At 60.5% G+C, this 16,841-nt stretch overlaps 1 protein-coding gene across 2 annotated transcripts; it reads left to right on the forward strand.

The window, feature by feature from the left end:
* Positions 1-1,869: 1,869 nt before the first annotated feature.
* On the forward strand, positions 1,870-16,468 carry ZNF316 (zinc finger protein 316). 2 transcript variants are annotated; one of them, XM_066273416.1, is made up of 6 exons: positions 1,870-2,070; positions 7,131-7,534; positions 7,769-7,887; positions 8,694-8,820; positions 9,343-9,456; positions 12,365-16,468. In XM_066273416.1, the coding sequence occupies exons 2-6, from the start codon at positions 7,159-7,161 to the stop codon at positions 14,695-14,697; spliced, it is 3,069 nt and encodes a 1,022-aa protein (XP_066129513.1). In that variant the 5' UTR covers positions 1,870-2,070; positions 7,131-7,158; the 3' UTR covers positions 14,698-16,468. The 2 variants fall into 2 exon arrangements, with proteins under 2 accessions (XP_066129513.1, XP_066129512.1); XM_066273415.1 differs by lacking the exon at positions 1,870-2,070 and adding an exon at positions 2,716-2,854.
* Positions 16,469-16,841: the final 373 nt, after the last annotated feature.

A 16,841-nucleotide genomic window follows, 5' to 3' on the forward strand; every position in this document is an offset into this window, starting at 1 on the left:
AACCCACAGGAAGGGGTGTCCAGAGAGGACCCAGGGTCAGAACTTGTCTGGGACTGTGAGAAGCCCATGCAGAGGGGCCACGTGGTGCTTTCAGGAACATCCTGCAAGATGGAGCCAAGAGGAGGCGAAAGACTCAAGGTTGGACCCTGGGTTTCCTGCTCTCCAGCACCCCTGTGACAGATGAGAGACCCCCCTGCCATAGACCTGCCCCATGGTCATGTCCAGGGTCCATGCCTCTGGGCTCCTGGGGTAGCCAGTCCCGTCCCTGGCAGCTCCAGACTTAGGCAGCTGGAAGGGTCAAGGCCAGGCGGCTTTAGGATATGAGAGGCTCAAGCATGGCCCATTTGGAACAGCCTAGTACTGCCCTGAGTAGGCATAAAGGTGAAATGGGGCCCAGAGGAGGGAGGGTCATCTGCAGAAGCCGGTCTGAGGCTGTTGGCGAGGCCTCCATCAGATGATCCGGGTTCGGTGGAGGGCAGACCTGAAAGGAACAGGGTTTGTTCTGGTCATAAGAGTGGGAATTTTCTTTTTTTTTTTACTCTAAAATAAACGCAGATACTAAGGCTCCTATCAAGTGGCTTAGCTTTTATTCTCACAGAGTAGTGGGCGGTCCACTTGAGCACATCTTGCTCCTGACTCACAGGTGTGGGGCAGGGGAGGGATACGCCTAACTGACCCAGGACACTCTGAACGTGGCAGACTGAGTCCTGTGTGTGACTGCATCGCTCAATGTCCTGGCGGGGACAGGCTGTGGGAACTCTGCCTGGCACAGGGCAGGAGGAAGGTGAGGCTCCTGGGGACAGTGGGGAGGAGACCCTCAGAGAGGGGAGGGGACAGAGGGGCCTCGAGGCAGCAGCCTCTGGAGCAGGGCTGTCAGCAGAGGGAAGAGATTCAGGCGGGGACCAGACTTCACAGAGCGCAGGCTTGTTGAGTGGAGAGAGGCGAGCGGGCTCCACGCCCTTGAAATTCTGGTCTTGGGTGAAGTACCAGGTGGGGACAGGCCAAGAGGAGTTCTGAGGAGATGGTGGGGCGACACAGGGCCCCTGCCTGACAAGGCTGGGGATTCTGAGGCAGGCCCCTGTGGTCTCTTGGCGGCCCCCCTCCCCACGGACGCCCTGCAAACCGGGAGCTTTCTGTTGGCAGAACTTCTGACTTTTTCAATCTTTTTACAAGAGACCTTCAATTTTTTTTTTCTTTTCTTTCTTTCTCTTTTTTAGAGATAGGGAGAGAGATGAGAAGCATCAACTCATAGTTGTGTCACTTTAGTTGTTCATTGACTGAACAACTCATACATGCCTTGACTGGGGGGCTCAAGGCAAGCCAGTGACCCCTTGCTCAAGCCAGTGACCTTGGGCTTCAAGCCAACGACCAGATGATCCCACGCTCAAGCCAGCGAGCTACGCTCAAGCCTGATGAGACCGTGCTCAAGGTTGTGACCTTGGGGTTTTGAACCTGGGACCTCAGCATCCCAAGTGGATGCTCTATGCACTGTGCCACCACCGGTCAGGCAAGAGACCCTCACTTTTTAAGTCTTAGTTATTAAATTTAAAACATTTAAACTGCCATGAGCCAAACACAATCATTGTGAGGGGTGACATTCAGCTAGAGAGTGGCCAGCTGGTGCTTTTGGGCAGGGTCTGCAACCCCTTTGTTAGAGGTTTGAGCCCTCAATGGGCTTGAGCCTAGCCTGAGGCTCTGGAGGGGAGAAGCTGTTATTTCAGGCCACACAATTCCTGACCGGGGCTTCTGCCAGGCTGAAAGGGGCCCTATCCTCTGTGGCACAAGAGCTCACCGTCTGACCTCAGCTGCGTCCCCTGTGGGTGGATGCAGACAGTTTTTGAAGAGGGCTCCGGGTGGCCAGGTGAAGTCCACCGCTCTCACCTTATCACAGAGCTCAAGGCCACCTATCACTCTGCCTCCCTCTGCTTGGAGAACCCCTCCCTTTCCAGGGGCGGTCCCTCCCCATGGTTCTGATCAAGGGTCCCTTCTCGATCTGAGACCTTTATTGCATTTATTCAGCTGTCCCTGCTCCAGCTCCTGACCCTGAGTAATGGTCTTCGTCGATTCTGGGTAAGTCACCCCACCCCCACCTGCGTTTACCCTTCTTTGGCCCAACATGCACTAGTGCACCCGGAAGCCGGGCTGGAGAGCTGTGGGAACCCGATCTACCCGCTTCAGTCCCGTTTGTCCCTCACCCGCAAGGGATCGCCCCGCCCACCACCACATCCAGGCCTGACCGCGCTGGAAGGGTGCCCCCACGAGGCCCCCATAGGGGTTCTCACCTCCCTCTACCATCATGGGTCCCGGAGAGGGTCCCGAGGCCTGGGTGGGCCTAGCACAGGTCTGACATTCGCAGGGTCCCCAAGTCACGGTTGAATGAGTTTGGGGAGGGGGTGCGCTCGGAGCCGCGGGACCTCGCGGGGGTCCCCGGGGATGGGGTTGGGGTCTCGGGGCAGTTCGAGGGCGGCGGGGTCTGCAGGGGTGAGCCAGGGTCTCAAGGTGGGGGTCTGGAGTCTTCAGGGTTAGGACGGGGATCACGGGGCGGGGGGCGCCGGGCTCCCCAGGTGTGGAGTTGCGGGTGCGCACGAGCGCAGCAGCCCACGACAGAACGCGCCGTCGGACGCTGGGCGCTTCCTCTCGCTCCACGCACGCCCCCTCGGGAAGCTGCGCTCGACCCCGCGTGACCGGATGTGCCCCCCCGTGAGCGCGGGCGGGGCGGGGCCGGCGGCGGCACTTCCGGTGCCCACGCGCCGCCGCCGCGCAGCTCCGGGGCCGTCACTTTGTGTAGCGCGGGGCGCGCAGGCCCTGCCCGGCCCCGGCGTCCGGCGGCGGCTCGGCCGGCCCGGCGCGCGCGGTGAGTGGGTGGCGGGGCCGGCGGGCGGCGGCGCGCGCGGCAGGTGCGGCGTGGGCGCGGGCGCGGGCGTGGGGCCGAGGCCCGGCCGTCCCTCGGCGCTGGCCCGGGTGGCGGTGGGGAGGCCGCGGCGCGCGGCGGGGCCACCAGCCTAGGCCTGTGCATGGCCAGGCCAGGGCAGCGCGCTGGCCGGGCCTTCGAAGGCCGCGTCCCCGCCCATTGCAACTTGCGACCCCTCGCCCGAGCCTGCGCGATGGGGTGGGCTCCGACCCCCAGCGCCTGTCCAGGAGGGCAGCGCGGAGGAGGCAGGCTGGGGAGGACACGCACGACTCCTCGACTCCTCGGGAGGTGCTCGCCTCTGCCTGGGAAGGGGATTGGCCTGTGGCCGCCCCGGGGACACACCCATCCAGGAGGAGCTGTCACCGCCAGGGCACATCCGTGGGAGGCTGAGACCGATGAGCTCTTGGAGGCATGGAGGGGGCTTGGCCTGACCCCCGTGAGCTTGCCTAGTGACCTCGGGGGCCTTGTCTGGGTCCTCCCTCGTCTGTAAATGGAGGCCCTCGTGGGCTGTTATGCTAAGTCTCTGCTGCCAGGACCGAAGTTGGATGAGGCCTGGGCTGCCCCGTGTGGCTGCAGAAGTGGGAGAGGGGCTGGCCTTTGGTGGTCGACCCGGTGGGCCAGGGGAAGGAGAGGACAGACTCCTGACTGCGTCTGTGTCGGGAGACTTTGGCGTTGGTTTGATTCAACAAGTGTTGGCAGGCCTGGTGGTGAAGCAGCCAGGATGGTCCATGGATATACCCGCACCAGGAGCAAACCCAGGAGAACAGGGGCACCCAAATCCATGGTCAGACAGTGAGGACCCTGGTAGTCAGGGAAGGAAGGCTTCTTGAAGGAGGTGAATTCTGGAGAGCCTTGAACAACAGGGGTGTATGGTCAGTAAGCTTACCCATAGGGCTTCCTGGGTGGGTTTACTGACACCCCCACACTTCCCGTACTTCTCTGTGTCTACTTACTGACTTTTGTGGAACATTTCTAACAGTTTGCAAACTTTGCCACTTCTTTCTGTCTTTGGGGTCCTCCGTTCTCCCCGTGTAAGGTGTCTTGTCACCCCAGTTCTAATTGGCTACAGCACTGTACGCTGGGGCGCAGGGATCCAGCGGAAATGCGGGCCTGGATGGCCTTTGGTTTGTGTTGGTGATGCTGCTCCCCTGACCCTCTGTGGCTGCTGACCTGGAGTCGGGTGCTGGGCAGGAAGCAAAGGGAGGTTCCGGTGGGCTGACAGGCTGGACAGAGAAGACAGGGTGCAGGTCTGGGGCGCATGCCGGGCACGCACCTACGCACCTGGCCCAGGGAATCAAAACGAATGTAGTGCTCAAGCTACCGAGGTCCATTTTTCAACCGTTCTATTCTGGATTCTGGGCCGGGATATATGGGATATTGGGTGCGCTACCCCCCCCCCGTCCCATCTGCAGCGTGACTGCCGACTTCCATGGCTGCTGGGCCTTTCCCTTGTCTGGGCTCCAGCAGGTGCGGTTCTTGGGAGAAGGAACTTGAGGCCAAACCTCTGTGGAGGCGGAGACTCTCCAATGCCTCTGGGGTGGGATCTTGAACAGCAGTCAGTCTGTTCTGCGGTGTGACAGTGGGGTCAAAATGCTGAGTTTTCAAAAAGTTCATGTTCATCACATTGACTACAGAGTTGAGTCGTTTTTTCAATAAATATTTGAGCACTTACTCTGTCCAGCGCTGGGGATTTCGGAGATGAGCAAAGGGAACTTCCACCTTCTTAGAGTTGACGATGTGGTTGGGAGTCCGGCGGTGAGCAGACATTCCTGAAGTGTGTAAATACATGGGTGCTGTCAGGGCAGAGGCCGGGCGCTGCGTGGTGGGGTTCCGGGGACACCTTGGGGGGACGAGCAAGGAAGAGGGCAGGAGAGTTCCAGGGAGGGCACAGGGCACGTGGCCAGGTCCTGAGGCAGGAGGGGCACGGGGTCAATTTATTCCAAGACCATGGCGTTTTCTCTTGAGTGTGGGTCCCTGGACACCACAGCCTGGCCTTTGGGAGTCGGCTCTGAGTGGTGGCCACGCGGGCGGGTCTCTGCCAGGCTTGGCATGGCGTCTGGGCTCGGCCTGAATTTGCAGCCTGAGGTCTGAGTGAGGAAAGCCCTCCTCTGAGCCCGAGGTGAGTGGCAGTTGGGAAACCTCTCCTGGCACTCTTATTGCCCGAAGTGCTGGGCAGGACTGCATCCTCCTGGAGGTGGCCATTGGTTTATTGCCATCATCCTCAGGGTGACCGGCACACCTGAGTCTACACTTCCAGCACCATCACACACCCAGAGGGCTGTGAGATTCCTTTGGGAGAGGCTAGAGGCTGGAGGCTGGGGGGGTCCTCCGAAGCACAGTTCTTCACCTGCGACCTTGGGCTCAGTTATTGTAAATCTAGAATGGTACCGGAACCAGCAGGGGGAGCATGTGGGGATACATGTGGGTTCTAGGTGCTGGCGAGCCCAGCCCCTGGACCTGGGCCTTCTCCGAGCTCCCTATCTGTTAAAGTGTGAGTTTTAAAGCAGCAACTCAAAGCATTTCAGAAAATGAGCGTACACGACCTCACTAGTAGGAAAGTGATGAGTTATGGAGTAAGAGCTAATCCCTGAGAAGTTCTCCTGGGTGCCCAGTGGTCTGAACTGTCCTCATGATCCTGGGCATCGTTATGCTGGTGCCCTCGTGCTGTCTGGGGGGCTCCGTGGCAGATGCTGTCTGCTGGCAGAGCTGGACGAGCCCAGTGGCCCCATGCAGCCTGACCTTTCAGGATCCTTCTGGGGTTCGTGCCCTCATTCCAGGATGCTGGGCTGCTGTCTTTGTAGTGGGCTTGGCGCCTGTTGGAAACGAACCTGTTCAGATCTGAGATACTGATGTTAGGTTGACACTCAAAAAGGAGCCGTAGAAACTAGCTCATTGAGGCCCTGGCCGGTTGGCTCAGTGGTAGAGCTTTGGCCTGTCGTACAGGAGTCCCGGGTTCGATTCCTGGCCAGGGTACACATCTGCTTCTCCACCCCTCCTCCTCTCCTTCCTCTCTGTCTTTCTCTTCCCCTCCCGCAGCCGAGGCTCCATTGGAGCAAAAGTTGGCCCAGGCGCTGAGGGTGACTCTGTGGCCTCCGCCTCAGGCGCTAGAATGGCTCTGGTTGCAACAGAGCGACGCCCCAAGATGAGCAGAGCATTGCCCCCTGGTGGGCGTGCTGGGTGGATCCCGGTCGGGCGCATGCAGGAGTCTGACTGCCTCCCCGTTTCCAGCTTCGGAAAAATACCAAAAAAAAGAAACCAGCTTGTTGAAACAGACTTGTCCTGCCCTTGGGACTTCAGTGGGGCTGGTGAAGCATTCACATCTGGGAAGGAGGAGTGGCTCCAGGGCCAGAAGCCTCCTGTCCCCTGGATCCACTGCCCCAGGCTCTGGGCTATAGGTTGCCTGGCTGTGTCTGCCCTGAGCACCTGGCTTGAACTGGCTGCGACTTTGTCATAAGAGTAGGACCTGGGAAGCCATTGGGACTTTGACAGCTCAGCTCTTAGGATTCTCTGATCTCCAAACTTGAAGAGATGTCGCAGGGCTTTTTATACGGTGTTACCTTTGCCAGTCTTAGCTAGGATCCAAATCTCCATGATCTAATGAGCTTTTTCCAAATGACCGGGACAGAGCAAGGGGCAAGAGAAACGCCAAGGTGGTGCAGCGCAGGGCCTTTTCCGGGAGTGAATGATGTGGTCTTACCTGTCACCTCTGCCCTGCATCCCACCCGGTCTCACGGCGCACATGGATGCAGCCTGCCCACACTTAGACCTCCCCTCCCACACTCCCTGCCAGCCGAGTTTGTGCGTGTTGGGGGCTGGGTGAGCACCCCCTTCTGTGTATTGGGTGGGCTGTTCTCACAGGCCACACTTACCCTTCAGCTAAATGCGGGCCACCCTTGGGTCATGTTGCCTGGACATGTTTTTTCTCTTGGCACTTGAGCATAAAGATCTGGGATAAACCCCTGATGTACTTGCTCTTAAGAGCTGAGACCACACAATGGGTGGTCACCGCGAGGGGCGCTCTGGGCAGCCTCTGTGGGTCCGGAATGTGTGTTGTGCTGTGTGATCGTAGAAAGAGCCCCGGTCCCGTCCTATCTCTTGCCGTTACTGTCCAGCGTGGGAGATAAAGCCTGCCTCCCGCCCAGGGCCTGCGTGGGGCCCACGGAGGAGCCTGTGAGCAGGCCGAGGGTGGCTCATCACCGCCGCCCATCTGTGTTTTCAGGCCGAGCTGAGGCTCCGTTCCAGAGAAGATGGCAGCCCTGCGCACGGCTCCAGACTCCCCAGCTGCCCAGCTGGAGAGGGCAGAGGACGGGTCAGAATGTGGTCCCGATCAGGAGGAAGAGGAGGAAGAAGAGAAGGGGGAAGAGGTGGAGGAGGTAGAGGAGGAGGAGGAGGAGGAGGAGATAGTAGTGGAAGAAGAGGACGATGAGGACGTGGCAGAGGTGGTGGCAGGGCCGGCGGCCCCCGGGGCGCAGGCAGTGCCCGGGGCGCAGGTGGAGGTGGAGGTGCAGGAGGCCGAGGAGGACGTGGTGGAGGTGGTAGCGGAGGAGCGGAGTCCAGCATTGCAGACCCAGGACCACCTTAGCCGTGGCGGTGATGCCAAGTCCCCAGTGCTTCAGGAAAAGGGTAAGAACAAGGCCCCCGGGGAAGGAAGGCAGGAAGGAAGGGGGGGCTGGGGTGCACAGGCCAGGAGAGCTCTTTGGTGGCCCAGGAGGCCGGACCTGGGACGTCAGGGCCCAGGCTTTGACATGGGGAGTAGCCAGGAGCCGCTGACCCTGCTTGCCAGAGGGGCAGAGGTGGCCAGAGCAGTGAGGCCCGAAGCCTAAAGGCAGCTGGCCCCTAAGAGATCTTTCCCCTCAGCCCCGCAGGCCTCCCAGATGCCAGCCAAGCTTAGGGAGGCGGATCTGGAGGAAGAGGAGGAGGAGGAGGAGGACGAGGACAATGACGATGAGGAGGATTTCCTGACAGCTGGGTCTCAAGTGAGCTGCCCTCTCGCCTGGAGCTCAGTTAACCAGGCAGAGTCTCCCCGGGGACTTGCCACCCACTGTCTTGGCGACCACTTTTGGCAGGGCAGTGGCACTGTGGTCCTCAGGCCGAGCGCAGGCTGTGAGCTGGGACGTGGCTGAAGAAAGTGCCAGCCATCTCCAGCCCCAAGGCCAGGGGACAGGGTTCCACTACCCTGGCGCCAGCTCTTCCCAGACCGTTGGGATGACCTGATCGTGTTGACTGCCACCCACCCACCTGCCCTGTGCAGTTCCATCAGAGGCCAGGCTGTGCCCCTTACCGGGAGTGCCTGCCACTTGTCCCGGCTCTGATTTCCTGCTGAGCCCGGTCAGATGGGGCACCGGTGCCCATACCCGGTTTAGTCAGTGCCACGTGTCCACCCAGGTCTGAGCCCTCGCCCTGCTGACGTGACCACGGGCTTGAGCCAGACAGAGAAGTGGGAGAGGACCAGGCAGCCGGGCAGCACGGCCGTGAGGGCTTGGGCGACAGCGCCCCCTGACCTCCGTGTAAATCGTCTCTGCCCTCAATAAGCCGAGGGTTCCTCTCCGAACGGGAAGAGGGTCCCCGCCCGGAAGGGCTGTGGCAAGGCCAGGACGCCCGCCCGCAGTGTTGTCAGGCTTTGGTAGGCCTGCTGGTCATGGGGTTGGGCCGTGTCCCCGTGAGCTCCGTGTTGCAGGTCCGCAGTCTGTCCTGTGGAGGTAGTCTTCCATCGCTCCCTTTCTAGGCCTCGCCCTTCACCTGGGCCAGTTTAGAGCAGTGACCAGGGTGCTTTGTTTCCCAGGGGCTGGTGACCTTTGAAGATGTGGCTGTGTACTTCTCCCTGGAGGAGTGGGAGAGGCTGGACGCAGACCAGCGGGACCTCTACCGGGAAGTCATGCAGGAGAACTATGGGATCCTGGTGTCCTTGGGTATGCAGGGGGGCCTTCTGTCCCCAAGAGGCGCCCTGCTGCAATGGCTGCCAGGCACTTAACTGTGAGAAGGCGGCTTCTGGTGCCGCAGGGCCTTGGAGAAGGGTATTAGCGCCAGCCCACCTCTGGGGACACCCCAGGGACAGCTGTGCCTCTGGGTGGGGGTGTGTCCTGGGGGTCCCACTGTGGCCCAGCAGTGCGGCGAGTTAGGTGGATGTGTTCTGGAGAACTGCTGGGTCAGCTATGGCCTTCGTTGTTCGTTCCCCAGAGGCCTGAAGGAGTGATGGAGGAGAGGGGTGGGCACCCTGCAGCAGGTGTGTGGAGAGCCTTGGCAGGAGAGCCGGGGTATCAGGGCAGGGTTCCAGAGAACAGGGACTGTGGAGTTTCCAGAGGCGGGCAGGCCGGTGTCGGAGAGGACGGCGGAGAGGAGAGGAACTGGAGAGCTGAGGGGACAGCGCGTCCAGCGTGAGGGCAGGGCCTGTGGGCACAGCCACAGCTGCCCTCTGTTTTTCTCCACGGCAGGATACCCCATCCCCAAGCCGGATCTGATCTTCCGGCTGGAGCAAGGAGAGGAACCCTGGGTCCCAGATAGCCCCCGTCCTGAGGAGGGAGACATTGTCACTGGTGTCTATACAGGTGAGCATGAGACAGACTCTCGTGGGATTTCTGCCCACACGGCCCCTCGGAGCCTCGCCTGACTTTAGCCTTCACTTGAGCTCACTGCTTCGCACTGGTGTTGACGATCTGGGTCCTTGGGTGGGCTTGATGGAGACAGGGTGGCCACCATGGGCTCACCTCTGCGTTTGTGGGCTGGCTCCTCTTGGTCCTCGACTGTGGAGACCCAAGGGCTGGGAGGTCCTTAGGAAACCTAGGCTGTCCCTTTTAGGAGGCTGTGAAAGTGATCCTCTGTCCTGGCTTTGGAGCCTCGGAGTGTTTTCATGGTGAAGTTACTGGCTCAGAGGGGCTCGCTTTGGGCGCCGTGCAGACTGTAGGTCCTGGCAGTGCTTGAGCCGGTCCTCGGCTTTCTCTCCCCAGCTGGCCCTCTCTGAACTCGGGTCCCTCGTAGCCTCCCCTCCCCTCCCCTGCAGGCCCCGGCCAGGCAGCTCTGGACCCTCCAGAAAGGAGATTTGGGGGAGATTCTTACAGGAAGCTCTCAGGGGGGCAGGTGTCTCCGGGGGCCTGGGACCCGGCTCTGGTTCTGGTTCTGTTCCTCCAGCTGTCTTGAGCCTCACTCAACTCATCTGGAGAAGAAAGAATTTGAACTAAATCTGTAGTTTCCGACCTGAGGACATTGGACTGTTGATTCTGTGGGGGTGTCTCACGGAGACCCGGGAGTTATTCTCAGTGTTCCAGAAGGTTCAGTGGAGGCCCTCGCACAGTAGGTGTATTGGGCTTTGTGCTAGAGTGACGCCAGCCTAGTGAAGGTCACTCGATGTCTCATGCCAATTGTGCCTGGATAGACTTGGAGAAGCTCAAAGATGTGGATTTTTTTTATTTTTGTTATTGAGAAGGAGGGAGGCAGAGCGACAGATTCCTGCACACACCTGGACTAGGATCTATCCGGCAAACCCCCTACTGGGCAATGCTCTGCCCATCTGGGGCCGTTGCTCCGTTGCTCAGCAACAGGCCTATTTTAGCACCTGAGGCTAGGCAATGGAGCCATCCTCAGCACCTGGTACCAACTTGCTCAAACCGAGCCCTGGCTGCGGGAGAGGAAGAGAAAGAGAGAGAAGGGAGAGGGTGAGGGGTGGAGAAGCAGATGGGCCCTTCTCCTGTGTGCCCTGACCAAGAATCGAACCCAGGACTTTCATATGTCAGGCCGATGCTCTACCACTGAGCCGATCGTCCAAGGCCCAAGATGTGTTTTAAAGAAAAAAACAAAACAGAATAACACAGGCAGTGCTCTGTCTGCATGTGTATTCTTCAGAGTATTTTCCTGCATACATTTTATGCTCATCATAGCCCTGTGAAGCATCAGGGTGGGGTATCAGTCTCACCTTCCACATGAGGAAACTGACCTTTCAAGTGGCAATTACCTGCCTTGCCCTTGTTGGGCCTCACTTCCCATTGCCTTGCAATATGGACGTTCTGCCTGGGTGTCCATTCTCTGAGACTCTTGGAATCTTTCCCGGCTGTGTCCGGTGAGAAACATCGCTGCTGCCTCCAGGATGAGACTGGGCTGCCAGAGATGTGTCTCAGAGGGTCTTAGAGGGACATGTGTTCTGTTTGTGGGCACATCTCAGAAAAGCTGGCATTGGCCAATCTCTCGCCACAGGGTCTAGCAGTGCCCCGATGCTCCACGGTTCTTGGAGGGGCCTGCGGTGCAGCCACATGTGCCTGTGAAGCTGGCTGGGAGCCTGAAGTTCTCACCCACCCCTCACCCCCGGCCCCGACCACCTGCAGGGCCTGAGGCAGTAGAATCCAAGCCTAGTGTTAGGTGTATCACCTCTCTGCTGGGATCGCTCTGCAGGTTGAGTTCATCTAAGGTCCTCCTTATCCATAACTGCAGTCTGTCTGCTAAATGGTCCCCCCGCCAACCCACTTTCAGTTCTGTGCAGCTGAGCCAGTTGAGGGTTGCTGGGTCTGCACAGGACAGATGCTAACTGTCTGAGCTGACAGTTTCTGTGTTTCTCGAGGGCAGCCTCACAGAACATAAGCATACTCCTTTCGTGCTTTTTCACAAGTTGGGCCACACCTAAGGTTTGGATGCTGGCCAGGTCCTCCCATGCAGGTGGCCTACAGCGTGACACACAGCCACGTGGATGCATACAGCATAGCGTGTACAGGAGAAAGCACGCAGGTGTTTTGGCACCCCTGGGGCTCCCTGGGCCAGGTTTTCCCTCTTTCCCTGTGTGACTTAGTGGCTTTTCATCAATATTAGTTCCTTCCAGGGTGGTGTCACGATGGCAGGCATACCAGCACTCCCATTTTATAAACTGGGAAGCCCTACAGACCTGGCCCCATATCCATACTCTGCACTGGAGGGAGAGGTCGAGGTACGGCCTGGTGGAGGAGGACAGAACAGCAGGAACTTGGGCGTCCTTGTCCTTTTGTGATGGGAAGTGGCTTGCAGCTCACCCACAGTCTGAACCAGCTAGGGACCACTTCCCAAACGCACAGCCGCTCGGAAAAGGCCAAGCTTGGGGGGGCTTAGCAGGGAAGCCAAGGCGGTGTCCACACAGTGGCTGGAGCCCGTTGGGGTGAGAGCAGAGAGCCCCAAGTCTCCTTGGCCCAGGGAAGCCTTTCCTGGTTGTGCTTTGGGTATAGGAGGGAGACCCTGGTTGCTGGCCAACCTTAATGGAGAAGAACCCAGAGAGGGAAGAATGCTGAGCAGAGCTTACAATGGCAGCTGGTCCCAGCTTCTGTGGGAGAAGCAGAGATTTCCAGGGACAGGACCAGCTGCACTGCTGCCCCAGCTGCGGCCAGGCATTTGGCCTTCATGCCCTGTCAGCAGCACAGGCGCAGCAGCAGTGGCTGCTCTGTAGGTGCTCCTGTCACAGCCTCTTCTCACTGCTCCCTTCTCTCCTTCCCTTGTCACCTTCAGGTGCCTGGTTCTGGACTGATGACATAGAGGACCACGAGGAGGAAGACGACGAGGACTTCCTTGCGGAGGTGGCTGAGGATGAGAACGAGCCCCCGGGGTTGTGGTCAGCAGCCTATGGTGTGGGGGACGTGCCTGGGACGTGGGGCCCAGACGACTCGGATTCGGTGCAGACTCCAGAGGGCTGGGGGCTCGACCCTGGTGGTCTTGGGGCCCTAGCCGAGGGGTCAGAGGTGAAACCATTCCTGACAGGCCAGGAGCCAGGCGTGAACCTGCTGGCGCCTTGGTCATTCCCAGCCGAAATGGCTGCTCAGGGCGGGCGGCCTGAGACCACATGCGATGTGTGTGGCAAAGTGTTCCCGCACCGGTCCAGGCTCGCCAAACACCAGCGGTACCATGCCGCTATCAAGCCCTTCGGCTGCGACGAGTGCGGCAAGGGCTTCGTGTACCGCTCGCACCTGGCCATCCACCAGCGCACGCACACCGGCGAGAAGCCCTTCCCGTGCCCAGACTGCGGCAAGCGCTTCGTCTATAAGTCTCACTTGGTTACACACCGGCGCATCCACACCGGTGAGCGGCCCTACCGCTGCGCCTTCTGTGGCGCGGGCTTCGGACGCCGCTCCTACCTGGTCACACACCAGCGTACGCACACGGGTGAGCGGCCTTATCCGTGTCTGCACTGCGGCCGCAGCTTCAGCCAGAGCTCAGCGCTGGCTCGGCACCAGGCCGTGCACACGGCAGACCGGCCGCATTGCTGCCCCGACTGCGGCCAGGCATTCCGCCTTCGTGTTGACTTTCAGCGCCATAGGCGCGGCGGCGGCTGCTCTGATCCTGGCGGTGATGGCCCTCAGCGGGAGCCGTGCGACACGGTGCTTACAGCCGGGACCGAGGAAGCTGAGGTTGGGCCCGAGGGGCCTGAAGCCAGCGAGGCAGATGGAGAGGCCGAGGCTGAGACAACCGAGGCAAGAGAGGACGTTGCAGCCGCAGCAGTAGAGGTACCTGCCACCCGGAGCAAGGAGGACCCTGAGCCGGACAGGCGGTTCCTAGAGCTGGGCAACGGCTTAGGTGAGGGCGAAGGCCCCTCCTCGCACCCGCTCGGCTTTCACTTTCCCGTTCATCCCAAGTCTTGGCTCCATCCTGATGGCTTCCCGATCCTGGGCCTACCAGACTTCCGGGAGCGACTGCCAGCTGATGGCCGGCCCCTGCCCGGACCCCTAGGGGGCCGGCTCTCCCTGGTGGAGGGCACAGGGCTGGCCTGCGACCCTTTCCGTAGTAGTGGCGGGCCAGGGGGAGGAGGCAGCGGGCTGCGGGCGTTCGGGCCGGCCGTCGGGGGGCTGCTGGCCGAGCCGGCGCCCGCTGCCCTGGCCGAAGAGGAGAGCCCATGGATCTGCTCTGACTGCGGCAAGACTTTTGGGCGCCGCTCAGCCCTTGCCAAGCACCAACGTTACCATGCGGGCGAGCGGCCGCACCGCTGCGCAGACTGCGGCAAGAGCTTCGTGTACGGCTCTCACCTGGCGCGCCACCGGCGCACTCACACAGGCGAGCGGCCTTTCCCCTGCCCCGAGTGTGGCGCGCGCTTTGCCCGCGGCTCACACCTGGCAGCGCATGTGCGCGGCCACACTGGGGAGAAGCCGTTTGTGTGCGGCGTGTGCGGTGCGGGATTCAGCCGGCGCGCTCACCTAACGGCGCACGGGCGTGCACACACAGGCGAGCGGCCCTATGCGTGCGGGGAATGCGGCCGCCGCTTCGGGCAGAGCGCGGCGCTGACGCGGCACCAGTGGGCACACGCCGAGGAGAAACCGCACCGCTGCCCTGACTGCGGCAAGGGCTTCGGCCACAGCTCGGACTTCAAGCGGCACCGGCGCACGCACACGGGCGAGAAGCCCTTCCGCTGCTCCGACTGCGGTCGTGGCTTCGCGCAGCGCTCCAACCTTGCCAAGCACCGGCGCGGCCACACGGGCGAGCGGCCCTTCCCGTGCCCGGAGTGCGGCAAGCGCTTCTCACAACGCTCGGTGCTGGTCACGCACCAGCGCACGCACACGGGCGAGCGGCCCTACGCCTGTGCCAGCTGCGGCCGCCGCTTCTCTCAGAGCTCGCACCTGCTCACCCACATGAAGACGCACCGCGGCGCGGCCGGCACGGCGGGCCCTGCGGCCGCCGCCCCCGTGCCCAAGGCCGAGGCGCCCGCCAAGGGGCCATCCTGCGCCGGCACGGGCGCTGGGCCGGGGGTGCTCGGCAGCACTCTGCTCGAGTTTGCGGGCGGAACGAGCTTCGGCTCTGAGCCCGCAGCTGCGTTCACGGGGCCTTCGGGCGCCTACGAGGAGAGCATCCTGTGAGGGCCCAAGGCCGACGCAGGGGCAGCCCGGTATGCCGGCCGCTGTTCCCGGGCTGAGGGTCCCAGTCTCGGCGTGGTGCCTTCCCTCAGCCCCTGGCCGCGGGCTGCCCTCCTGCCCGGCCCCCCGTGCTGCCCAGCTTATGGGGGTCACAGGCAGAGAGGAGAGCCGCGCGGAGGACGCCAGGGCTGGGTGGCCACCCCGGAGAAACACTGCAACATCCCTGGTCGGTGCTGTGAAGCCAAGCGGTAGGGATATCAGGCCATGTTATTTATTTTATTTGGGTTCTGACTTGGATGTCCCGCGGGACAGGTGGCTGATGAGTCTGTAACCCCGGGAAGCCCTTTTGTCATGGGGCCGGGGCTGGTGCAGGGCTGAGCATGGGCTACTCCGTGGGTTTGCTGACAGCTTCATCCCTCAGTGGAAGGCTTAGGGATTTTCTGGTCATTTGAGTACTTCTGGGAAGTACTCGTGTGGGTAAGCAGGGGAAGCCTGTGGGTTTCCAAAGGACGATGTTCCTCTCTAACTGGAGGGACAGAAATGGAGCCGGGAAAGCTTTGAATTTGTCGACTGTGGATATTTATTTCCATCTCTCGTGTGGCCTGAAGAGTCGGGTGGAGGAACAAAAGCCAGAAACCAAATCTGTTGCCCTGGCGGGTGGGTCACAGGTGTTCGCAGGTCCCGAGGGGAGTTTGAAGCCTTATTCTCGGGAGTGGCCCACTCTCCTCACCCCGCTTGAGCAGGGAGATGGGCCAGGTGCTAGTCGCGCCCGTTGTTTTAGCCTCAGCCTTCCCTTTGAGTCCTTTGGTACTCACTTCTGGTCCTGGAGGTGACACGCTCAGAGATCCTTGGGGCCTTGGGCCCCAGCCTTTAACTCCCAGGGCTGCCATCTCTCCTGGAGCAATGGACACCTGAGGCCCTGCCCTTCTGAGCCCGACACTTAACTCAGATTTAATAACCAAGTATATAGTCACGAGGTTGGTGACATCATTTTTCACATCCCACAGTCAGGGCCCTAGGACGTCCACAGGTCCCTTTAACTAACTCTGCTTCTGTCCTTATTCTACACTAAGAGCAGGCAATGTTTCTGTTGAGATTCCCATTTCACAGAGCAGGCAGTCTGCACAGTGGTGGTCCACCTCTGGGGGTGTGGGCCTGAACCCCCGGCTCAGTGACAAACCATGCACCCAACTATGCAAGGCCCACATCTGGCCCGCCCCCCACCCTCCAGCTGGGCTATTGGGAACCACTGGGCAGACTGCTGAGGCACAGCTCGTGTGAGATACCCTCCCCCCACCTTTAATGCCTTTTTGGCCAGTGTGAGTGGGACCAGAAAACAAGATTTGAGGCAACTGCATTCCCTTTTAGACCTAGTTTCTTCTGTTTTAGTGTAGACATGGCCTTGGGGCCCCAGAGCCAGCAGCCGAGCTGCTGGGGGCTGGGAGTAGCAGGCACGGTAGTCAGTGGGTGGGAAAAGGGCCTGGATGGTGGCGGTATGAATTAGTCTGGCTGGGGGCGGGGGTGGGGTGGGATGGTCAGGAAGGCGGGGGTCCTGGTTCCTTGTCTCTCTCCTCTCCCTGTGGGACAGGAGCCTCAGAAAGGGCCATGGGCAAGGTGGGCCGGCCCCGCATGGCCGGGGTCTGGCTCGGTGCTGGCCCTCCTCACACAGCCCACGAATGCATACCTTCGGTACCCCACCTGGGCCCAACTGCTTCTGCCCTGCTCCGAGCTGTCGGCAGGAGGACCTAGCTTTAATAAAGACTGGAGAAACGAGCTGTCTGACTGGATTCTCTGTTATTGCTGCTCCTCACTGCCCTGGAGGAGGCTCTGCAAGGCCTCAGGCCCATCTGGTTTCTGAAAACACGTTTTTTTTAAGAGTTTTTCTTTTAGGAAACTAGTATTGGTCCATGAGGAGTCAGCCCAGGGTGAGCTTTGTGTTGTCTGTGTCCACCAGGTGTTTCTTGGAGTCCTGAGCGCATTCTCCACACTGCCGCATATTCCTGTAATCCACTCAGCTATATTGGGACAGAATTATGTTTAGGATTGTTTTGACCAGCTTTCCCCAGGTCCCCTTCCTGATGGTCCAGAAATGTGCCTGAGTCACAGACCCCGTCCTCAGAGGCCCCAACACCACTTGGGTTTATCCA

Source organism: Saccopteryx bilineata, chromosome 4 (genome assembly GCF_036850765.1).
Source record: "Saccopteryx bilineata isolate mSacBil1 chromosome 4, mSacBil1_pri_phased_curated, whole genome shotgun sequence".
Lineage (NCBI taxonomy): Eukaryota > Metazoa > Chordata > Mammalia > Chiroptera > Emballonuridae > Saccopteryx > Saccopteryx bilineata.

What these genes read in the sequence shown, in the direction of transcription:
- ZNF316 (XM_066273416.1), top strand. Translation starts at nt 7,159, where the DNA reads ATGGCAGCCCTGCGCACGGCTCCAGACTCCCCAGCTGCCCAGCTGGAG. An exon ending in CCCAGTGCTTCAGGAAAAGG is followed by an intron (nt 7,535 to 7,768) that starts GTAAGAACAAGG and finishes CTTTCCCCTCAG; the next exon opens with CCCCGCAGGCCTCCCAGATG. An exon ending in TCCTGACAGCTGGGTCTCAA is followed by an intron (nt 7,888 to 8,693) that starts GTGAGCTGCCCT and finishes TTTGTTTCCCAG; the next exon opens with GGGCTGGTGACCTTTGAAGA.